The following is a 26248-nucleotide window of genomic DNA, read 5'->3' on the forward strand; positions in this document are numbered from 1 at the left end:
AGCAATGGTTTTACAGGCTGTTCACCACTCATATCTGCATTGTAACTGAATGCTAGAATGAGAAGTAATTGCGGTTGCCATTTCACCCATCCTGTATAATCCTTAATCCAATTTCTGAATTAATCGATCATTTCACTGAATCATTCTTTGTATTTTGCTTTTTATATGATCACTTTGCATGAATAGCATGTGTTAGAGCTCAGCTACAAGCATAAAAATGTTGGTCTGAATAATATTTTAATATCTTGTTTAAATATTTTTCCTGCATTGTGTTTTTGTCACTGGGCTAGTCTAGTAGTGTTAAACTTTCATTGCAAAATCAGCTTATTTTTGAAGTCAAGAGTTCTAAGGTTCAAGTCCTTGTAAAGGCAGTTGCTTTTATAGAGATTTGAATGCTAGACTCTGGGTATTGGTGCTCTTTGTTGGTTGGGTGGGTTTTTATTAACTACACGTTTCAGGAGTGGTTGATCTGAGTCTGTTCCAGACTACATTTTCCAGTAGCAGTAACTGCATCTGCCTATACACACATACTCAGTTTGGCAGTAGTTGGAAAACTGGTTGGAGAAAGATAATATGTATATAACAATACTATTACCACCATCTGCTACAATTATTATTAAATTATTCCCTAGATCAAATTTAGAATTATTTTTGTAATATCACAGCAATATATATATATATGTATTTTAAATGCAGCATAAGACATACTGTATCTAATTGCTTAATTTATTCTGTTTTTGTAAATAACTAGGTCAAAGATACTTTATACTTAACCATGATATGATGAACTATTTTAATTGTATAGTTCAAGTTTCTATTAATTGTAGCTATTGCTTTAACAATATATAAAAATGTAACTGTTGAAATTTATTTATACATGTAATTTTGCTGAAATAACAGAAATTTAATATGTGAAGATGATACTATTTCTTGGAACTCATGGTTTAGTAAATGTACAAATAATTTTTTCCTATAAATTTAGTAATAATAAATTCTCCACATAATATTACTTTGTACCAATACAACATTGAATTTAGTCATATTTTTCTATTGATCTTATATATTAATTAGTATTTTTAAATTAATTTATGTTAACTAACTTCTGAATTTTCCATTATATATTTAATTTTAATAAAGCTTCATTTATTTTATTCATGCTGTATTATTTAGTTATTGCCGTATGTATTTGTAATTTTAAATAAAATTATTCTTGCACACTTAATTTATTAGCTACTTCATCGATGCTGATCTTTGTCATCATTTATTTTGTTGTTTCAGTGGGATCCTTGTACAATTCCTAGACCCTATAAAGAAAAAATATATAAAATATATTACAGTATAAATAAATGCATGTTATTATACTGTAATTTTGTTACTGCAAAATTATATGTGGTGTAAAGAAATTGTATAGTGATAATTTATTATTATACTTACGTAGTATTATTAGAATTGAAAGAATTCATGTTAAAAAATACTGCAAAATATAATTTCTGCTTCTATCTTAAAAGAATTGGTAAATCCTGTTAATTTCCTAAATGTAATTAACAAATTTTCTACAAATGTAGTATTTCCCAGTTATCTTAAAAATGGTATTGTTAACCCCTCTTAAGAAACAGTTCTCTCTTGATTTGCATGTAGACTAATTCACTATTACCCAAATTTTCCAAATTTGAAAAAGGGTTTAAAATTTTCTTGAAAAATATTAAAAGTACAATATGTTGTCAAATTTGCAGTATGGTTTTATAAAAATTTTGTGTACTAACAACTATTTCCTAATATTTAAAAAAAATATTTGAAATGCATTAAAAAAAATCCTGTTTAATGTTATATGAAATTATTAAAGCATTTGATTATTTCTGTACGTCTTGCTAAGAAAAAAATCTATTATTATGGAATCAGATCTGCTTACAGTTGGCAAGTCATACTTATCAGCCATATAAACAAATTTATGAAGTACTTAATTTCAATCTTAATATTTATTTAACTGTTAGTTGTAAGGGTTAAAAAATTCTACCCTAGCATTTCAGTATATTGTATATTGAACAATATATTCAGTATATTATTCATTGTGTAGAAAAAATATAAAAGATGGATAATTGATAATTATATGAACAGTATTCTCATTAGCAATAATATTAGTGTCTCTTGCCTAGTACAAGATGTTTGGATGTTTCGTTAAATTAGAAACTTCTTATGGAATGATGAAATTGACTTATTTGCAAATAATCACATTTTAAAGCACTTAATAAAACATTTAATATTTATATCCACTTATTTTTACATTTGAAGTAGTGCTACAATTATGGGCTCCAAAAATTTATATTAATTTTTTAAAACACAAATTTTGCCTGTCTAATCACTGTTTGGCACTCATAAAAAATGTGAATATATAAACTGATATTATATATTAAAAAATATAGCTCTGTAAACAAGAATGTTGATATTTGTCACTAGACAGTCCTAAGGTCTGTGGGATGTGCCATTTCACCACAAGGAATTATTGTTACCTATTTTAACAAGAGTGATGACAATGACTCTGTGACAGTAAACACATTAGAAAAAACCTTCCTACTTGAGTTGAAACATCATTACTGGAATACAGCAAGAGCATGGTTTCTTGAGGGCAGTGCCACAGCCCCATTTGGTACAACTCAATAAACACCCTTCATGGTGCATCCCCAGGTAACCTCTCTCATCTAAAGAACTTTCAGTGTCCCATTCACTGGACTTCTTTGCAACAGATATTTTTACAGGGGTATTTGAAAGCTCAAGTTTTTACTTGCTTCTCTCTGCATTGACATTTAAAAATGCAATTCGTTAGGAGATAGTGAATGTTATGACCCATACTATGTCACACCATACAACCGTACCTGGGAGATGGCAGCAGTGCCTTCACTATCATGGTGGGCATTTTCAAGATGAAGTCTGTTTTGTGAACTCAAGACACTGACTTAATTATGTTCAATCGTATTTATTGAGTACAATAAATATGGAATCTTTCAAAATTAGTGGAGTTAAATGCTGCACTCTGAATAATTAATATGTACATTATTATTTAATTAGATGTTTTTCTTTGTTAATCACAAGTGACTAACATAGTGAAGATAGTCAAGCACTACGAAAAAGAATTGACATCAACAAATTAACTGGACTGAAATAATTTACTCCATTCATTTCCTCTTTAGCTTATCCATTTGTTTCATCCAAATAGCAAACTGAATCAAATTAAACTCTTCAAGAAAACACAACTTTTTAGTTTCTTTCTAAACCAAACATCAGTCACAGAAATTAGCTAAAAACATATTAATGTCCATTTTGAAAACAGTACAGTTTATTAAATTTAGTTTTGGCTTGTTTAAAAATTTTACAGTGTTTCATTGTTGGCCACAATGTCAAAAACAATCAAATTCCATTTGTATAATTTTTTAAAATTCTAACCGATTGTAAAATCAGTCAAAAACCGTGCAAGACAACTGGTGAAATTAATACTAAAATCTGTTTTAAATTTAATTATACCTACATATGTAGAATTTTTCTTACTGGGTGAAGATACTGTGTGTAAATCTTATAAATAAATGCGAAAGTTCGTTTGCAACAGTATCAAGCGAGAACCAATAGACCAATTGCTTTCAAATTTTCAGAATACTTTCATGTTATCCCAGGGAAAGTTTTAAGCCATAGCCCTGTAGGGGGTTAAGATATTAAAAATATTCGTTAAAGAAAAGAATTAATCATTTTACTTCATTATAATTATGTTGACATGGCAAAAGAAATGTAATGAAGTAAAATTACTTTTTTTTTTTTTCTCTAATGAATATGTAAAATATTTTCACAATCATGTGGCTAATGAATCAATCAGGGGACAATCAATCTAGCAAGAGGACAGAGTCCTCTTGCTAGATAGTTGGTTGAGCCCTGATCAGTTAGTAAATAAATAAATATTTTATTCTGATGTATATAAAAATGCAAAAAATAAATTATAAGATAAAAAATAGTTGTGATTAAAATCTGTTATATTAATTATTTTAATACAAACATGAAATAATGTTTTTGTAAATAAATTAAAAATACAGAATTATTCACAATTCTGAAGGTGTTATTGAACATTATTTTAAGCACATATTTTTATATATGTTGAATGGAAGCACAAAATCTAAGAGTTTTTTAATAGTATTAACTAAAAGTTCATTGACAGAGTAATAGTGTTTCTGTAAAAGAAAATCTTTTATTGAATTTTAAATAAATTGTTGGTTAGATTTTTCAAATAATTAAGTAATTTATTAAAAATTGCAACAAAAGTGTAATAAACCCCTTTCTCATAAGCCAAAGTAGAGTGTTTTTATATGGAAACAGTTCTATTGTCTGGTTTGGTAGGGGTAGTAATGCATTGTTTCCTACTATTGGTGGTTTTATTCTATCTCTTCCAGTTTTTCTTATGGTTGTGAAGCATGTATCCAAGATTCAATAGGCACTGGTCTGAGTTGATTACTAAGAAACTAATTTATTTATATAGCATATGGCACCAAAACACAACACCAATTACAGTTAAAATTACAAATAAAGATTTAACTAATATATGCTACTGATTCTGGAGATGCCATTAGGAAATCTTAAGGATTCCCTTCATAAGTTGCCCTAGGGCAAACGTCTGTGATGTGTCTGATAGTTTGATTTTCACCACACTCACAAAGGGGCATCAGTGTTTTACCCCATTTATACAGGAACGCACCTACCATGCTGAATCTGTATTCTGTTTAGCGTTGACCATGTCTTATGTAGCAAGTCAAAACCCGGCAGCCTTTGAGTAATACATGGGATTTGGTTATTCTGCTTTATGGTCCAGTCTCGATGCCAGGTGTCAGTTAGGTTAAATCCGTACTCTGTGGCAGCAATTGCTGTTTTGATAGGTGGCTTTCTAGATCAAAGGCAACCACGATTGGCATCCTCAATGCCCTCATGTATTGGCAGGTTTCGATTGTCCATAATCTTGTACTGTCTTACAAGAGTGTTCATACGGCACAGGTTCGGGGGTTGTATGTGGCTCAATACCGGGAGCCATTCCGCGGGAGTAAGCCTGATAACCCCGGCAATCATTCTCTTAGTGTAATTAAGTTGAGCATCAATTCTATGAACATAAGGGCTGTTAAGCCACATTGGCCCACAATATTCAGCAGCCGATAAGACCAGGTTCAGAGCCGATGTGCGCAAAGTGGAAGCCGATGCTCAGAGCTTATGTATGATGTTGTTTCTTGCTCTCAATTTCCCTGTTGTTTTAATTAGGTGCTCCTTAAATGAAAGCATTCTATCAAGTGTCATGCCTATGTATTTCAGTGCCTTATTGTGAAAGAGCCATGTATCCTCGAATAGAATTTTAAGCTCCCAATTAGCAAACTTGTTACTCAGATGGAAGCAGGACACCTCTGTTTTACTAGCATTCAGTTGGAGGCGCCATCTTTGGAAGTACCTTCCCAGTTTCTCCAGGTCAGCCATCAGGACCTCCTCCAATTCTTCAAATGATCTACACTTTATTGTTAGCACCCAGTCATCGGTGTAGCCATGCTTTTTAGATCTTGTCTCTGGCACGTTCGCTGGTCGTTGGCACGTCCGCTGAAAAGGAGAGGTGCAAGTACCAACCCTTGTGCCAGGCCATTCTAGAGTTTCCTCGGTGAGCTTATATCAGATCCCACGATAACTTGGAACATTCTGTTGTTTAACAAGTTATTAAGGAGGCAAGCTGTTAATTTGCATGGGATTACACGGAGGACCTTACAAATCATGCCTTCTCTCCAGACGGTGTCATAAGCGGCTGATAAATCAAGAAATGCAGCAGAAGTTTAAAAATTTCTTTTGAACCCCGCTTCAATGTACATTGTGAGCAAGAGAACCTGGTCAGTGCAACTTCGTTTTGGCCTAAAGCCTGCTTGTTCAATTGGTATAACATCATATATCCTCTGATAGATTCTGTTGTAGATAATCCTGTCTAGTAATTTATATGTCACTGATAGCAATGCCATAGGCCTGTAGCTCTTAGGTAAGTTTGCTGGTTTCCCTGGTTTTAAAATGGCTACTACCTTTGGTCGCTTGAACTTTCTAGGCATGCTACCGGTCTGCATTATGTCAGTGAAGAATCTGGCCAGCCAAAGTTTTGCGTATTTTCCGCAGTTCAATAAAAATTCTGGATTGATACCACTGACCCTTGAAGCAACATCTTTGAGCGCCGACTCAATCTCTTCAAGTGTAAAAGGGTGAGCGTACTCAGTCTCTCCTGCCTTTCTCCTCAAGTTTCTTAGTTCGTGTTTTATCTCAATTGTGTGCACTCTGTCTCTTGGTGCTCTGGATGTTGCCACTATGTGGAATGCCACACCTGCTTTTTGTCTCTGAATAGGAGATTCGCTTCCTAATTTTCTTAGCAGAGTCCATGCATGACGACTTGTCTGAAAGTTCAGGCTTCCCACCATTTCTATTGTCTTGCATCATTGAGGGTATGGAGAAGCTCGTCTGCCATCTCTTGATCGCCTGTCTCGAGGAAGCTTTCTTAGAGAACTTTGGTATTTCGGGACCACCCTGGGATATATTCTCTGCGAAATTAGAAAATGCAATTTAACTTAACTTTATTGTGTAGTGGACTTCTATACAATAGAAGTATACTATAGTGAACACTACAAAATAGGGTTAATACATCATTATGTATGTATCAGTACATCAATGCTCATTATTTGATGAGTTGAATGACAATTTTTGTAGCGTGTGAAATGCCATCCTGACCAAGATTTAAAACAGGTTAAAAAAAACATATTTATAACTGATTTTATTAAAGTAATTTTCATAGGACTTTATGATAGCCTACTGCAGTTTTAATCTAGAAGCTACATGTTCGGCAGCAAACTCTGAATCAGTTATATTTCATTTTTTGCCCCGCTTTTCCATAACTTCCACGGATTTGTTGGATTTCTGCGGGCGCAGTTCACGTTTTACATTACGATTTCTTAAAATAATACAGTACGTTATTGTGGTTACATGTTCGATTTATACTGTTCGATTCTGTAAAGCTACGTCTATCGAATTGTTCACAGAGTTGCGTCCTTCTCGACGATATTCGTTAGAGGACGTAAATTTTCTGACTAAATTGTGTATTCCAGAATAATTTCAAAATGTTATCACATGTTAGAAGTGCTGCTCGAAGTTTTGTAAGTATATATTTTTATGCTAACAGTTATTTTTGCTTTTCGTATTAACTGTTCTAATTGTTGGTTGTTCTTGCACCTGATTATCTTGATTTTTTATTTATTTTTCGTTATTCCACTTAACAGTAATGGTTTTTCTTTTGTATTACATGTTATCGAGGGTATACTTAATTCGGATATGATTTACTGTGTTATCGCTTTCCGATAGTAATTATTAAATTATGAACTTAAAAACTTTAATTTTGTCTTCATAAATGAATTAGCTCTGGGTATGATGTCAGAATATCTGACTAACTTACTTGAACAAAATCAGCAATATCGCAATTACATGACCACAAAAAATTACGTTTATTGTAGTTGTAATTATAGTAGCCCATATGGTTAAATAAGTAAACTTGAAAAAGAAATTCTGCCTCAAGTGAAGTTGTTAAAAAAACCATAACATAACTAAATCTTTACAAAGGTTCTTGAAGAAATTTTATGATTCCTTGTTATCATATTGGCTTTCAGATGGAGTTAATACATTTATTAGGGTACATTTTAACAGCACAAATTGTTAAGGTCTTTTTAAATCTGTTACTATATTGTTGATCGTAGCTAATTGAAGACACTAAGTGTGGTTCAGTTATCTCCGTTTCATTTTTGGATTGCATTATATAGATAAAATTAAGACGTTAATATTTACGTCTGAATTGGATCTTCTTTCACAATAAATGTGGATTTTTGGCAGTGGGATTGATAGGTTATGCAAAATTTATAGCCACTTTTGGGTGCAGCTTAGAAGTTTTTCTACAGAAAGAAAATTAGGAAAGTTGATATGCATCATATACTTTTACCCATATGATTGTAAAATAATCATTGTTTATAATTTGGTAACATTAACCTTTAAAGCTTTTGATTATAATGTAACCTTGCCAATGAAGTTTGATGTTTAGGATTTATGCAGTTAGATATTTCATAAAAATCTTAAGATTTTTAAAAATGCTACTTAATAATAAACATATTCTATTAACTGTTATCAACAGAAGTTGTAATCTGATTCAGTTTTCTGAGCGTTGATCTTAAATAGTAGTTTTAAAGGAAAAAAATTATACATACATCATAAAATTATTCAAGAGGCATGTGCAATAAACTCATCAAACAATAGATGCAATTTTGTTAATATATCTCCTTCAGTGTATTTCAGAAGTAATTATACACCTATGTAGACAAAATTACATGTTAGGTATGTATTCAGTGCGCTGCAAATTATGTTTTCTACAGTGTTTGGTAATCTTTTGTTGTGTACAGTTTGCTCTTGTGAGCCTGTCAGTCTGGAAAGATGTGAAGGTATGTCTGGTTCATTGTGTGTTTATATTGCCTTTTTAACGATTGAGACTGTTTTTCTGTGTGTGCCCAAATTGTGTTAACTTTAGAACAGTGAGTATTTTTTGTTGAGTACATCTTCCATGAATACAGCGAATACATAGGCAGGGAAAGACCAATTGTATTTGGATTTACAGCAGGTATATTGATTCTAATTGACATAGTGAAACAGTACTAATAAAAAAATTTAGGGAGATAGGATCAGTAAAGGACTACGAGCAAAGTGGTGTAGACCATTAATACTCATTGAAGAAAAACTGCAAGACATATCGCCAGCTGTGTAATGTATTCCCAACAAGTTCATGTGAAAGTTGGGCCAACAGAAAAATCTTATTGTAATTGCACACTAGGCAGTTCATAAGAAGCTCAGTTTCATCCCATAAAAAGTAAAAGCTGTTCAAAAATTATTGGGCACAGTTGTGGCAAGCAAATTCAATACTGTGAATACTTTGAACGGTTTTTAGCGGACAATTCTGATGATATTTTGGAATACGTTTTCTATACTGATGAAGCATAGTTTCATTTTTGTGCATGCACAGAACTTACGTTTATGATAGAACAACTCATGTCATATATGAAACTAGTATATAGCCTGATAGTCCATGAAGGTACTGCAAGATGTTTTAAAAGATTGAATTGTATCTAAGAGCTTGTGGCCATCTTTCTGCAGACTTACGTCCACCAGAGTTGTGCTTCTGAGGTTATGTAAAAATTAATGCATATTGAGGAAACTTCCACAGCTTCCAGGAACTTTAAACTATTATTTGTGATTTCACAATAACTTCCTCATGAACAACTTGTGGGAGTCTTCAAGAACAAAAAGAAATGTGTGCACCAGATAAGTTTGGATACTTGTGGGGACCATTTTCAACAATATATATTGACAAGTGTATAGTTAGTTTTCAAATGTACTAAATAAGCAGATCTTTTAAGTACTAAACTTATATATGTTTTGACATTTTTTTATTACATTTGATATATTAAATGTTATTACCTACTCTTCTTAAATTGCCTGCTACTTTCTGTAATCCAAGAAACTTCAATAATTAAAGAAACAAATGTCAACAGAGGAACTATTAATATAATAACTGAAACTGTCTTGTATTCACGTTAGCACCTTGATGTAGAAAATATCAACTGTTTGAAAAGAATTTCCATTTTTATAACCTCTTTTGTTTATTTCAAAAAGTTTGAATGTTTAATAGTGTGCTGTTGTATGACTTTTATTTTCTGAAGTTGTAAAGCAGGCCAAAATTCACTCATGTATGTTAAAACAGTACAGTAAAAAATGTATTAACCATGCAAATTTTTAAGTGGATCAAAAATTGTAAATCGGACCAAACAAGTGCAATTTTCATTGTAGTGAAAGACTGGTGAATGTTTTGGCTGATGTCTTACAAAATTGCATTAATTTTGTAAATTGCTGAAATATCTAGTGCAAATATTAGCACTGTCCATTCCATTGTATATGGTTAGCTGAATTACCACAAAACATGTTCAAGATGGGTCCTGACAATTGATTCAAAATTACTGAGACACAATTGGATTTTTATAAAAATATAAACAGCGGTTTTTAGCAGAAAGTAATGCTATTTCAGATTGGATAACATCTTGTGATGAAACTTGAATTCATTATTTTAAGCCGGGATTCTAATATCAAAATATGGAATGAAAACATTTGATTTTGCCGGCCAGGAAAAAATTAAAAACCTATGCATTGCCAACAAAATGATGTTCATAGTGATTTGAGATGATAAAAGCTTTTGTGATTAAAGGCTTTAAAGGATTTTGTGATTATTTGGAAGAATAATGCACAGTCAACAATGAGTACTATTATGAGATTGCAGACAGAAAATGCATTGAAATTCAAAATAAAGAGGAAATATCCTGGTTCTCTCTTAAAAGGCATAATTCTTAATAATCTCCTCCCTTATAGTACTCAGAAGACATAAGAAGCTATTCAAAAGTTGGATTAGAGGTTTTGCCAATCTTTCTTTACTATCAGACTTTTTGTTTGTTTGGTCCTCTGAAAAAGTTTTTTCATGGCACCAAGTTCAGTAACAATGAGCAGAATTGATATGCTAAAATGTGGTACAAGAACAACTGATAATCAAGAACAATTCTGTACTACTGGAATAAAAAAATGAATAGAAAGATGGTACAATTGCATAAATGTAACAATGAGTTATATTGAAAAGTAGGATTAGTTTCATTGTCATTGAATAAATAAAATGATTTTTCTTCAGTCATTTGTCTCATTTTTGAACGACTCTTCTAATTTTGGTTGTGTCTATGAGTTAGATAGGTTATTCAGCTTATAAAAAAAGGAATTTTTTGTTATTCAGATCATAAAAAAATTTTAATTTTATGTTTTTTTTTTGTTTTTTTTTTAATAAGAAAATATAGATAACTCAAAAATATATAATTTTGGTGTTCCAACATGGTGTTTAACTGTTATTAAACACAGGAAATAACAAGTATGCTCTGAAGATCTAATGTTCATAAGACACCTGAGCTAATCCTTAATTTCTTGTTATTTAGGACTTGCATACTACAAGATATACAATAGTTAAGGTTCAATAATATTTATTTAAGGTAGAATATGAATTATTAAGATTAATAACTTGATAACTTGATAATTTATGATTCAGACTTAAACTGTATGAAATGCGCTGAAAAATTTTTAACCATACTCGTAAGTAAAGTGCTTAACTCAAGCCATTTTCTTTACTAATTTTAGAATGTAGCACAAGACCTTCAGATCTTTTAAAACAAAATTTGGGTATGTGGACACTCAGGTGTCATATAGGTAATGAGAAGGGCTACTTTTTAATGAAGAATTACAGCAAATAATTGATCTCTAAGGAAATTGTTAGGTCATCACCTACAGTTCTCTTGAAAACAACTGCTCTCGGATATTGTTTCTTATTAAAGAACCCGATAGACCTTACTAGATTTACTCTTAGATTCTGCAGTCAAAGTATTGGAAAGATGAGTTTTATAAATTGGCATGTTTCAGAAAATCTGTTTTATGCCAATAATTTATTAGGATATTTATATAACATTCTGCTGCCATTAATAACACTGATAAACTTAATTTTTGTTTCCTAACATGCAATACATGATTTTAATCTGTTTTTTGATGATGAACTCAGATTCTTTCACCATTTTTGAAAAAATGTTAACTTTGCTAACATAATTTGTAAGCTATAAATAAATAATACTAGACAAAGAATTAAATTATATCATAGTCACATCATATCTAATACTGAAGAATGAACCTTCTTGACCAATTAATCATGTCTATGCAGGTCAAAACATGTAGCTGAAAACACACCTGTGTTGTTTGTATTAAGCACTAGATTTAGGAATGAATTCATTTTGTTGAGTCTTATTGCTGTCTTAAGTTTGTTAACAGCGCAGTGTCATAATGCCTCGAAATTGTGTAAATGATGTGGATGCTTTTTGTTATGTATATGGTGAGTTTACCATAAATTCAAATAGAAAAAACATTACACCTTTAATTAAAAAAGCAAATTATTTGTACTTTCAGTGTAAAATTGGTAATCTGGATAAGACATGGGCTCCTCATTTAGTATGCACTAATTGTTCTGTATATTTAAGAGGATGGCTGAAAAGTACATGGAAGGCTTTGCCATTTGGTGTACCTATGGTTAGGGTGAACGAAAGGATCATGTAACAGATTGTTACTTTTGTTTAACAAGTGTGTTCGGAATTTCTAAAAAATCTAGACATAGTGTAAACTATGCTTCATTGCAGTCTGCAGTCAGGTCTGTACCTCACAGTGAAATTATTCCAGTTCCTGAGCCACCAGTGAATGTATGTTTAGAAAGCAGCAATTAAGAATCAGGCAGTACTGAAGAAGACAACAATGATTTTGATTTTGAATTATCTTCCAATAAGCCACATCTTATATCACAAGGTGAATTAAATCACTTGGTTAAGGATTTAAATTTATCAAAAAAAACAACTGAATTGTTAGGATCAAGACTGCAAGATTGGAATTTACTTCAAAAAAATACAAACATTTTTGGCTTTTGAAGCCGGCAAAAAGAACTTTAGTAATTTATTGATAAAAATAATTTGGTTTATTCCACAAATATTGATTAGCCTATGTTACTTAGGACAAGTTCAACCTGAGGACTGACGCCTCTTCACTGATTCGTCCAAGTATAGTATAAAAGTGGTTGGTTCTACTACACAACGGTAACAAATATCCTTTGATACCAATTGCTTATGGTATTAATTTGAAAGAGACATAAAATGTGATGAAAGACGTTCTTGAAAAAATAAATTATAAAAAATGTAGCTGGAACATATGTGATGATTTGAAAGTTATAGCTATTTTGTTAGGCATGCAGTTAGGCTGTACTAAATTCGTGTGTTTTCTTTCCGAATGGGACAGCCAAGCTAGTGATAAACATTATGTTACCAAAGAATGGAAGAAATGAGACAACTTAACAACAAATGAGAAAAAAATATTATTCATGAGCCCTTACTTGAACCCAAAAAAATATTTTTATCCCCTCCCCATATCAAGCTAGGACTAATGAAAAATTTTGTAAAAGCAATGAAGGATAGACCCATTTTTGTACATCAGGCAGAAATTTCCGAATTTAAGTGAAGGAAAAATTAAAGAAGGAATATTTGTTGGTCCGCAAATAACAGAATTGGCCAAATATAATAATGTATTTAACTCATTGTTAAATAATGTAGAAAGTGCAGCTTGGGCTTCATTTAAAAACATTTTCTTGGCTAACAAAAATCTGGCAATTACCACAATGTCGTTAATCAACTTCTTACTTCATACAGAGCTGTAGGATGTAATATGTCTTTGAAAATATATTTCCTCCACCCACATCTTAAGTTTTTCCCAAACAACCTCAGAGACGTAAGAGTTGAACATGGTGAACATTTCTACCAAGACATTTCAGTGATGGAAAGCCGCTATAAAGGGAAATAGAATACTAACATGCTAGCCAATTACTGGTGGACATTAATTCGGGATGTGCCTGAAGCTATTTATAAAAGAAAAGCATCAGTGAAATCATTCTAACAGATATGGCCATGCAAAATTATAAATTTTACAGAACTTAACTTTAATTTCCCTTATTTTTTTTTAAGCCTATTTTATTTAAAATTATGGGTGATAGAAAAATTGTATTTACAGATATGTAATGTACACAAAAAAGCAATTCATGAAATGGTATCACACTTAGAGAAACATTAAAACATTTTTTTTTTATCTATCAGTGTAATTATTTAATTTAAAAAGAAATTATTACTAGTTGTTATTTAATGTGTATTTTTTTAAATGGGGATTCAATGTATTCATGAGGAATTGATTTGGGGAAGGTTTGTGGTTGGTAAATGAAATTAAACAATATTTCATATATAGTATATACTTGCAAGAGTGCTAATTGTTCTCTGAAAATAGTGAAGCTGTTTTTAGGATAATTTAGCTGTGCTTAGGATAAGCTGTTTTAGCGAAGCTGTCAGCTCACCTATAATATTACAGTTATGACAGCCAATGAATGATTAGCTGAGGATGAGGTAGAAATGTAAAAAAGTTTCTAATAATGTGGGTTTGCTGAAAAAGAGTGTATATTAATTAGTTCTATGCTGATTAAGTGTAATTAATGGTAAATTAAATTAGAAAATATTGATTAATGTAAGGAAGTTCCACCCAATAGAATTAGAATAGACTAGAACATTTTTTAAAGCTGTAGTGCTTTCAGAGAATTATTCCATTACCATTGGTTTTCTTATAAATTATTTATATTTTATTGAAGTGCATTTTCACAGAAAGTTTTATGAAGTATATTAGAATTTTATCCTCCATTACTGTATTAATTTGAAGTTTTAAATTATGGTAGAGTTCTGCCAATTTAGTTAGTGATTATTATTACATTTAATGATAGATAAAATTTTAAGTAATGTTTAATATTAAGTTCATTCATTCATTGAATCTAAAATTTAATGTAATTTATATTACATCATTTTAAGATCAACAGTAGTAAATGTTTTTATTATAAAATCTATTTATAATAAAATTTATATACCATTTGGGTTAATGAAAGTGAAATCTTTAATTTAGTTTTCATAGTGTATGTAAATATTTATCTTTATTTTACTGTTGATCTAAATTTTGTTCACTGATTATTATGAATATCAGTAGATATTAAGATAATTAAATTATTTAATCAAGATTAAAAATTCTGAACAGGATCTATATTTGTGTACAAACGCTATTGTTCATTCATGGGATTTATTTAATATTATAGAAATACAAATTTAATTTTTTTTGTAACAGAGCAACATTTAAATTGGCTATTTAAAGTAAAGAAGTGCCACTTTCAACATTTTAATTAAATGTTTAACATTTTTACTTATTTTTTACTTACGAGGTCTGTAAATAAAGTAATGAGACTAGTTTTTTTGGCAGCCAAATGGTAGCACTGTAAAGTTACTAGTAAACATATGGTTATATGAACAGCTGATTTATATTAGGTATTAATATTTTTGGTGTATTTTTGCCACATGAGACGTAAACAAACTTTTCATGAAACGATTTTTTGTTGTGCATTACAAAATGAGTGATACTAATTATGAGTAACGTTGTGCAATCAGGTTTTGTGTTAAACTCTGTGAGAATGCTACTGAAACTCTTTTTAAATTGAAAAGTGCATATGGAGATGATGCTCCGTCATGAGCCCAAGATTTAAGTGGTTTAAAACATATTCAGATGGCTGGGAATCAGTTGTGGACGATCTATAACTGATAACATCCTGATTGAGTGTTAGAATCAACATTGATTACTGTTGATCTTAAAATGATGTAATATAAATTACACCAAATTTTAGATTCAATGAATATTAAACATTACTTAAAATTTGATCTATCATTAAATGTAATAATAATCACTAACTAAATTGGCAGAACTCTACCATAATTTAAAACTTCAAATTAATACAGTGATAGAGGATAAAATTCTAATATACTTTATAAATTTTTTTGTGAAAATGCACTTCAGTAAAATATAAATAATTTATAAGAAAACCAAAGGACCAGGTTAACGGTCCTGGAAGACCGTTAACGTCAAAAAGTGACGACAATGTTGAGTGAATCAGAGGCTTGATATGGTATGATGGCTGATTAACTGTAAGAATTATTGCAGAACAAGTGAATTTGGGCAGTACCACAGTCCATCAAATTGGTACAAACGAATTGGACGTAAAAAAACTTTGTGCAGAATTGAACCCAAAAAACCTCACTGTTGAAAAGAAACACAACAGGGTGAACATGTGCTGCGATCTTCGAGAGCGAATTGAAACTTATCCTGATTTTCTAAAAAAAAAACGTTTTTACTAGTGATGAATCTTGGATATTTGAGTGCAACCCAGAAACAAAACACCAGAGCAAGGAGTGGCACACTTCAAGCTCACCACATCCCAAAAAAGTAAAAATGAGCAAATCAAAAATCAAACCATGCTAATTAGTTTTTTCGATAATAATGGTTTTGTCCATAAGGAGTTTCTGCCTACAGGACATATTGTAAATCAATATGTTTACCAAGAAATTCTTGAAAGACTGCAGAAAAGAGTTGCCTGCGTGATACCAGCCTTTAAAGACAACTGGATGCTGTATCATGACAATGCAATTTGTCACACTGCACTCTCAATTAATACGTTTTTTGCAAAGAAAAACATTTCTATAGTTCCTCGACCACCTTATTCACCTGACTTGAGTCCCTGCGACTTTTTCATGTTCCCGACTTTAAAAAAAAACATCTCAAAGGACATCATTTTGGAACAGTAGAAAACATAAACTAAATGTAACCGACCATCTGAAGGATATTCTGGTTTCTGAGTTCCAACACTGTTATGAAGAGTGGGAAAACCATTTGAAGCTTTGCATGGCTTCCCAAGGGAACTATTTCGCAGGTGATAAAGTCCATGTATAATTGGATTGTAAATATAAAGTGTTTCTGAACCAGTCTCATTATTTTATTTACAGACCTCGTATATATCATTTAACTTATATTTTTTCCTCGTAGTATTTACTCATTTATTTATACCATTTTATTTTATCACTTATCATTGGTGTTATAACACATGTCTACTGTAAATTCTTTTTAATATTATTCTTAGCTGTACATTGATATAATTAATTTAATTAAATTAAATTCCCTTTGTTTCCAGATTACTAATGTAAGAGGCTTCAGATCTTCTCCAGCTGTTTTACATGATACCTTGTTTGTAGTAAGTTTTTTCACCATGTTGCTGAGTTAAATAAAGAATTACTATAAATTAAAATTAGTTAATTTACTGTTCTTATATTTTGTTATTTTTTATTAAAAAAAGAAAATATATATATATATGCCCACAGATGTATCACAAAGTTCTCCGGCAATGTTCATAACCTACTCAACTCATGAAAATAATGGAAAAAGTTCATATGTTCTAAATTGCTTCGTTTGTTTGCAAATTATCTCTGGTGAAAGATTTTGCTCTGATTCAGCTAACCTGGTGAAATAAGGTTGTACTAAAATTTTTAGGATGTTAGGTAAGAGGTAGAATTAGTGATTTCTTATGGTTTTTTACCTGAAAATTGGGTAAATTTGGTCCCAGAATCATATCCACAGCAGTTTTTGAGAAATCTGAGGTGAAAATCAATAAATTAGGGTAAAAAACCTTGTTTTTACTTCCTTGTACAAAGTAAAGGAAGTATTGTAATCGCAAAAGTCTCAGTTTTAAGATTTCAATGGAAATATCAATTTGACCATCACTGAATCCATTTTGACTAGTTTTGGCATGACATCTGTGCATATATATATATGTTGCATAACTGAAAAATGATTAGTTGTAGAATGTTGAAATTGTGGATTTAGGACTGCTGTAACATCTAGTTGTGTGTCTCCCCTTTTGATTGCAATCAACTGAACTAAAAGTGCCCAAAATGCCCAAAATTCAAAAAAATTAGATTTTAGACTTTTTCTTAACTGTAGTAATAACCCTCATTGATAGCTTTTCATATCATAAATGGTACTTATTTTTATTGGTTCCAGAGTTATTGCCAAATAAAACTTTAATTAATGAAATATTTTGATATTACAAGGGAAAGGTACATTGGTTCGAATCAGACTTCATTCCTTTTTTTTAACTTTCTTTTTTCTAATTTAAATATATTGATTAATTAATAATTATTAACCTCTAATTGAAAAAAAAAAATATGAAAAAAATCACAAGTTATTAGTGAAATAAAATTTTATGTTCTTTTAATTTAATTCAAAAATTTTTACAGATGTTAATCAATGTAGTTAAATTAAAAAAAAAAAAAAAAAAAAAAATTAAAGAAAATACATGTATATGAAGTCAGAATCAAACTGATGTGTGCATGGTTATGGATCCAACACGTTCTCAGTTACACCACATTACTACTTGAGCATCATGAAACAAAATTAATATACAAACTAATATAAAATGCTGATACAGACCCCAATGCAGTTGGTTGTGTAACTGTCCACTTTATTAAAGAATTGGGAGGATCGTATCTCACTTTCAAATGAAATAAGTTTAAATGAAGTGCAACAAAAATGTGTATATGAAATTTAATAGGCCTACAAGGAAGTCATGTAGCGGTCACATGAGATTTTTTATGTTCGATGCACAATAACTTTGTTAAATGGGCAATAAACTCATAATATTTTTAAACAAAACTTGTATAGAATTTAATTCTGAACAAAATGCTGTTAGATAAGTAGAATAAAATAAAGGTTAGAAAAATTCAAATTTTATTTAGAAACAGTACACTAGACCAAGTGCATTGTACTTACCAGGGTATAATAAATATTCAAGAATGAGGCTGCCATTTTAGACACATTTCTTGGCATACTTCTGTACTGTTTTTGTTGCTCTTTTTAGTTCTTCAGGGCTGTCCTTAAGTTGCTCAGCCATATCCGTAATGTGGATAATTAATTACAAGAATGCATTTTTGGTTTTTATACAATATTTTTCATCCGTCCCCAGTTGCAAAAATCTAAAAGTGTTAGCTCAGGTGATCTGGGTCGCCAGGAATGTGGACCTCTAATGACCGATCCATTCCTCAGGGAAATGATGATTTAAGTGGAAACTGCACAAGAGAAGTGGGGAGACACATCATGCTCAGCATTAGAATGTCTTCAAGCAGCTCTGACAATTCTTGAAGAAAGTGCAAATAGACCTCAGAATTTAGGTGTCCATGTAATAAAAATGGTCCAAACAGCTGACTGTAAAAAAGGCCGAAACCATACATTGACACTAAATCAGTGTTGAAAATTTCCTTCCACCATTTCATGAGGATTATTTCTGCCCATGTATGCTCATTATGTAAGTTATTGAAACCAACTCGAGTGAGATTTGCCTTGTCGGTAAACAAAGCCTCTTGTAGAGTTGTTGTCGATTGTATTCCACCATGTGCTGAACTCCAAGCAAAGTGGAATGTCTCCTGGGGGTAGATGTTGAACTGAAGGATAAAACTTGTTTAAATGTCCTCCAAACCATCAAATGCAAAACTCAGATTACCTTATATACTTTATATACCTTAAGAATGATTTAAATACTAATACAGTATTGCGCATTGCTGAGCATGTGTTATTAATAAAAAAATTATCTGAGTAATTTTTATTTTACAAGTGTTATGTAATTTCCTTTTATTACATTTTTTAACAATTTTTACAGAAAAATTTGTAAAAACAAATTTTTAATTTTGTTCAAAATTCAATTCTCTACAGGTTTTGAATTCTCTACTAGTTTTATGTGTTTATTATCCATTTAACAAAGTTATTGCACGTTCAACATAAAACACATTGCTTTTTCCTCAATTTATTGAATTTCACCCCCAGATTTCTCAAAAACTACTCCAGATACAGTTCAATTTTATTCAAAATATTAACAAATTTTATTAGTCCTATTTTATTCAATTTACAGGTCAAAAACAATAAAAAAATCCTAATTCTGCCCCTTCAATTAACATCCTAAAAATTTCAGTACGATCTCATTTCAACGGCGTAGCTGAAATCCGAGTTAAATTTTCATTAGCTGTAACTCGCAAGTGAAGCGCTTTAGAATATATATTTATTGTAAACTTTTTCTATTATTTTCACTAGTAGAATAGATTATGAAAGTCCCAGAAGAACTTCATGATACGCATGCATATTATACAGATGTATACATATACATTTGTATACAGGTGAATTTGGAATCACCTGATTCAAAATTGCATTGCAATCTCTCAGGAGATAATTCTCTAGCCAAAAATAAGAAAGTTCATGTAATCTTAGGTCAGAAAACAGCTCAGTAGCGAGTTTCAGGTTGTGAAACATTTAGCCCTGCTTTCTGCTCCCTGTATCAAATAATTTGCAAATTGCAAATGATGATTCTTCAAAATTTCAAATAATATCCGCGGTCGGAGGACTAAAAAATTTTGAATAATTTACCATCTTGGTTTAATACTGGAGTTGGGTTTAAATTATTCTAAGTATTTGTTGTTTGCTGGTTCATACAAATAAATAAAAGTCTTGACTTTCTTCAGGATTCATTGTAAATGAGGATTTAACATTATTATATAATTACTTGTACATTCATAACAAACAAAATTTGACTCTGGATGAAGGAACTATACTGACTATTCTAGTGCAGAGCCCAGCTTTTATAGCATGGATGGAGCTGAGTGAGCTACCAGGAGCTGTGTGATCCGTACAGAGCTGTCAGGAGCTGAGTGCAGCTGTCAGAAAGACTTAAAAATTAAAAGATCTTTTAATAAAATTTAAAGTTCCTGATTTAAAAAAGAAGTCACAAAAAAGTGAACATTTGGCAGGGATGCCAACCTGAGGTAATGAGTTACAAAAAAGTGAGAATTTAGCACGGATGCCCCTTCATTTAAAAATGAAATAACTCATTTAATTACTCCAGTTAAATAACCCTGCATCTTAACACTCTGTGAAATTAAACCGTAATAAATTCTTGAGGTACAAATTGAAGGGTAAATTTGGTGCTTCCTTATAGTTTTTTGATATAAAAAATTGAATAAAAGTGGTCCCAGATCTCTATCTCACTTAGGTTTTAAGAAAAACTGGATAAAACACAAAAAGATTTTGGTACACTTTTTCAGGTTAGGAATAAAATATCTTTGTTAATTTATCAATAAACAAAAAAAGTTCCTAGTTAACCTTGTAGAGAATTTAATTATGAGAAAGCTGATGTAAATAACGTCTATTAAAATTAAACACAAATTTGAGAAATTCAAGTTTAATTAGAAACAAAAAACACAAACTGAATAGAAAAAGTAATATGATTAAAACAGAACAAATTTTATAAATGTTTGAATGACAATGTAAATGAAAAAAAAAAAAATAGAAGTTTATTAATAATAGAAAAAAAATAATAAAAAATAGATTTAAGAAAATAAAAATCACATACATTTTGGTTTTTTAAAAAGTTATTAAGTGTCAAAATGGTTACTTGATAAAGCTGTTAAGTGCACAGTTTCAGTGCACAGTTCAACTCTGCAATCCATGCTTGCAGGGCACAGCTAATAGCATCATTATTATTCCTAATAGTAGCTCCAGCTTCTATTATGTGATGATGTTTGCACCTCACTCTTTAGGCCATTCATCACGCATAAGAAAAAGTTGGCACAAACATCTAATTTTTAATTTGATGCCATGACTTTCACATAATCTTACATATAACTGTCAGAAATTGTTGTCAAATCCATTCTGAAATACCATCCTAAAATTATTTTAGTTCGTTTAATTTAAGTAGAGCTTTAAAAAAAAAATTTACACATTTTTACTTCCTTGTACTAAGTAAAGGAAGTAAAATTTGTGCTAAAAGTACTAAATTTTCCCAAAACTTTGTTTTATATATATATCAGTATACATTTCTCATGTATATCTATATATAAATATATATGGTCTCCCTCTATGAATCATGAGACCTTGCCATTGGTGAGGGAGCTTGTGTGCTCAGTGATACAGAGTAGCTGGACCGAAGGTGCAACCATATTGGAGAGGTATCTGTTGAGAGCCAGACTAAGGAATGATTCCTGAAAGAGGACAGCAGCTCTTTCAGTAGTTGTTAAGGGCGTAAGTCAGGACGACTTAAACGGCCATATCAACATTACTCAGTCCCTCTGAGTACTGCGCAGCTGAATGCAATGGAAAACTATAGCTGCTTTTTTCCCAAGAAAATGTAAGTCTTTGCATTTTCATATAGCAATGATGGCACCTTCCTTGGTAAAATATTCTGGAGGTAAACTAGTCCCCTGTTCGAATCTCCGGGTGAGGACTACTAAGGAAGGGGTTGCCAGAAAATTAAAAAAATTAAATTCTACGAGTCAGAGTGTGGAATGTTAGAAGTTTAAAAAAGGTTGGTAGGTTAGAAAATTTAAAGAGGGAAATGGATAGGATAAATGTAGATGTAGTAGGAATTAGTGAGGTTTGGTGAGAAGAGGAAGGCGACTTTTGGTCAGGTGATTTTAGAATAATTAACTCAGCTTCAAATAATAGGCAGACAGGAGAGAGGTTTCATAATGAACAAGAAGATAGGGAAGAGAGTAGAGTATTTCAAAACGCATAGCGATAGAATCATTGTAATAAGGATAAAATCAAAACCTAAACCGACAACGATTATTGACGTCTATATACCTACAAGCGCCCATGATGATGATGAGGTAGAGTGTGTATACGAAGAGATTGATGAAGCAATTAAACACGTAAAAGGAGATAAAAATTTAATAATAGTTGGAGATTGGAATGCAAGCATTGGAAAAGGCAAGGAAGAAAATATAGTGGGTGAATACAGGCTGGGCAAAAGGAATGAAAGAGGGGACCGACTTATAGAGTTTTGCACGAAGTATAATTTAGTAATTGCTAACACCCAATTTAAAAATCATAATAGAAGAATATACACTTGGAAAAAGCCAGGCGATACTGCAAGGTATCAGATAGATTATATCATGGTTAAGCAATGATTTAGAAATCAACTTGTTGACTGCAAAACTTACCCTGGAGCAGACATTGATAACGACCATAATTTGGTGATAATGAAATGTAGATTGGGGTTTAAAAACCTGAAGAAAAGGTGTCAGATGAATCGGTGGAACTTAGAGAAGCTTGAGGAAGAGGAGGTAAAGATAAATGTGAAGAATACAGAACAGTTAGTTTAACTAATCATGCATAAAAAATCTTAACTAGAATTCTATACAGAAGAATTGAAAGGAGAGTGGAAGAAGTGTTAGGAGAAGACCAATTTGGTATCAGGAAAAGTATAGGGACAAGGGAAGCAATTTTAGGCCTCAGATTAATAGTAGAAGTAAGATTAAAGAAAAACAAACCAACATACTTGGCATTTATAGACCTAGAAAAGGCATTCGATGACGTAGACTGGAATAAAATGCTCAGTATTTAAAAAAAATTAGGGTTAAAATACAGAGATAGAAGAACAATTGCTAACATTTACAGGAATCAAACAGCAACAGTAATAATTGAAGAACAGAAGAAAGAAGCCGTAATAAGAAAGGGCCAAGGATGTTCCCTATCCCGTTAATTTTTAATCTTTACATGGAACTAGCTGTTAATGATGTTAAAGAAGAATTTAGATTCGGAGTAACAGTACAAAGTGAAAAGATAAAGATGATACGATTTGCTGATGATATAGTAATTCTAGCTGAGAGTAAAAAGGATTTAGAAGAAACAATGAATGGCATGGATGAAGTCCTACGCAAGAACTACCGCATGAAAATAAACAAGAACAAAACGAAAGTAATGAAATGTAGTAGAAATAACAAAGATGGACCACTGAATGTGAAAATAGGAGGAGAAAAGATTATGGAGGTAGAAGAATTTTGACATTTGGGAAGTAGAATTACTAAAGATGGACGAAGCAAGAGCGATATAAAATGCCGAATAGCACAGGCAAAACGAGCCTTCAGTCAGAAATATAATTTGTTTACATCAAAAATTAATTTAAATGTCAGGAAAAGATTTTTGAAAGTATATGTGGAATGTCGCTTTATATGGAAGTGAAACTTGGACGATTGGAGTATCTGAGAAGAAAAGATTAGAAACTTGAAATATGTGCTATAGGAGAATGTTAAAAATCAGATGGGTAGATAAAGTGACAAATGAAGAGGTGTTGCGGCTAGTAGATGAAGAAAAAAGCATTTTGAAAAATATAGCTAAAAGAAGAGACAAACTTATAGGCCACATGTGAAGGCAACCTGGAATAGTCACTTTAATATTGGAGGGACAGGTAGAAGGAAAAAATTGTGTAGGCAGGCCACGTTTGGAATATGTAAAAGAAATTGTTAGGGATGTAGGATGTAGGGGGTATACAAAAATGTAACGACTAGCACTAGATATGGAATCTTGGAGAGCTGCATCAAACCAGTCAAATCACTGAAGACAAAAAAAATATATATATGGTATATCAATATATAATAAACAAGTTTACACCTGACCACCACGAGACATGTACTAACTAGTTGGGATTTTCCGCTAGTGATTGGTACATTTCAGTACTAAGGTAAGGGGGACACACTCAGATACTCATACAAATGCTGTTTAGTAGGGTAGGATAATTGAAATTATTTGAATACTACTCATTTCATATAATTTACAATCAAGAGGCAGAGTTGCTCATGTCTACCTGTTTGCAAATAAAGTTGTTGTGGTGTAATTGAACAGCAAGTTTTAACTTTGTAGTAATCGTAATCCAGTTGAATTTTCTTTTAAACATATAAGATTATTTTAATTTTTTGTTGTATAATTTTTTACATACATTATGTTTCATCAGTTTTTTGAATAAATTGTATAATCTGTTTATTTTTTTATATTTATTATAATTTTTGTTGTAGCACCGAGACTCAGAAGATAATAATCCTGATATGGAGTTTGTATTTAATGAAGAAAACAAAAAGGTAAATATAACAAATATTTTTTTCGGACTATGAAGAATTTAGCTTAAGTGAAACCTAAACCTTAGAATTTGTTGTTGTGCTGCAACTTGACTTTTACCTTATGTCTATTGTTTTTTGTTGACACGGGTGACAGTCCTTTTTTTTTTACTTTCGGTTCCACAGTCAAGCAATTCATTCCGCAGAGGATGAAATGAATGTTTTGTAGCGTGTATGAAAAATGCCATGCCTGACTAGGATTCGAACCCAGGACCTCTGGGTGAAAGGCCAAGACGCTACCACTCGCGCCACGGAGGCCGGCAAATAAAGAGTCCTTTTTTACATTTAACTTAAAATTTTTTTTTTCATATTAAAAAAATGTTGTACTCTCTTGTTGGTTATGTTCTGTTTTCTTTTGTTTAGATTTTAATCTGATTGGTTTAAGTAGTTTGTTAGTTAAGTCTTAGAATTTTAATCATTTTGTGGTGTTTTACTTTATATTACAGGTATTTGGCTTTTATGTCTAGGACAGACCCTCTATATTCCTGCTTTTTCATATTATTTTATATTACGTACTTCCTGTTCAGTTATATTGAGGTCCCTTTGTTATTTCCCTTTCTTTATTATTTTTCATTAGTCACAAATATGTTTTAAATTAAATTGCTATTAGTAAAGTTAAGCAATTCCAGCTCATCAGTATTTAAAAAAATATATTTTTAGTTTGAGGTGATGTCCATTTATTGCCCTGCAGACAGCTAAGAAATAACGTGGTGTTTGTTACTCACAATAACACCAATTAGGTATGTCCTGTTCAACAGCCTTCATATTGGTGATTCTTTTCTATTTTCAAGTGTTTAATATCATTTATACACACATAACATTGCTTTTTTTGTGTAATCCCTGAAGTAATTCCAAAATGTTAAATTCAGCAATTGTGGAAGTCGTGCTTTTGATTACCCTTCCTATTCAGTGCTATGGAATTATATACAGAACTCACAAGCAATGTTGCTGTAACATGGAGGAATACAGTCTTGTTAAAAAGCCATTTTCTCCTTTAATTTTGGAACTGCATATAATTACAAATTGTCTATGTAGTTATAGTAGGCTATTAAAAAAAAAAATGAGCTATAACTCTATCATGTCTGAGTCTATTTGGGGCTGTCACATTTGCATTTGATGGATGTGACTATTCATTATTGAAATAATATATATTGATGAACATGAGCAGAGTAATTATGTATAGAACGTAGTGTAATCACCAACCACTGTCTTGTTAAATTTTTTTTGTCAATCTGCCTCATTTAGCATGTCTTTTTTTCAAAAGATTATATCTTTTTCAATTATCACTTGATCAGAGTGCATATAACAATCAAAATAATATTCTGAAGTACTTTTAGAGGTAATAATTATTACCTTTATTTTCAAACTTTTAATTGCTAACCATTAAAGTAACTTATCCATGTGTTTATATATTTATGAATGCACAGTCTTTGCTAAAAAGAATAGTATCTTATTTAAAAAAAAAAACAGCTAGCTCCACCTCTATCAAACTTGATAACAGAATAGTTTTCATGTAAAAGAAACCACAATACTTAGCTTACAAGAAACAGTCTTATCAGATCTTTTCACTAATGTATTTAAAATAATTTTTTTTCACATAAACAATACCACTTTGTCAATGAAATTCTAAATAAAACTAATTAGAAAATTAAAAACCCTGAACTTTTAGCAATCTGTTTATA

At 31.2% G+C, this 26248-nt stretch overlaps 1 protein-coding gene across 1 annotated transcript in view; it reads left to right on the forward strand.

Annotated features, from left to right (window-relative positions):
* The first annotated feature begins 7029 nt into the window (after nt 1-7029).
* Nucleotides 7030-26248, forward strand: part of ND-24 (NADH dehydrogenase ubiquinone) — a 35533-nt gene continuing 16314 nt past the window's right edge. Inside the window, exons 1-3 of the mRNA XM_075367900.1 lie at nt 7030-7187; nt 16772-16831; nt 24468-24530. Coding sequence (XP_075224015.1) covers nt 7152-7187; nt 16772-16831; nt 24468-24530 — 159 coding nt within the window. The 5' untranslated portion in view covers nt 7030-7151. The remainder of the gene's footprint in view (nt 7188-16771; nt 16832-24467; nt 24531-26248) is intronic.

The sequence above is a fragment of the Lycorma delicatula genome, chromosome 6 (genome assembly GCF_047948215.1).
Source record: "Lycorma delicatula isolate Av1 chromosome 6, ASM4794821v1, whole genome shotgun sequence".
NCBI classification, from domain to species: Eukaryota; Metazoa; Arthropoda; class Insecta; order Hemiptera; family Fulgoridae; genus Lycorma; species Lycorma delicatula.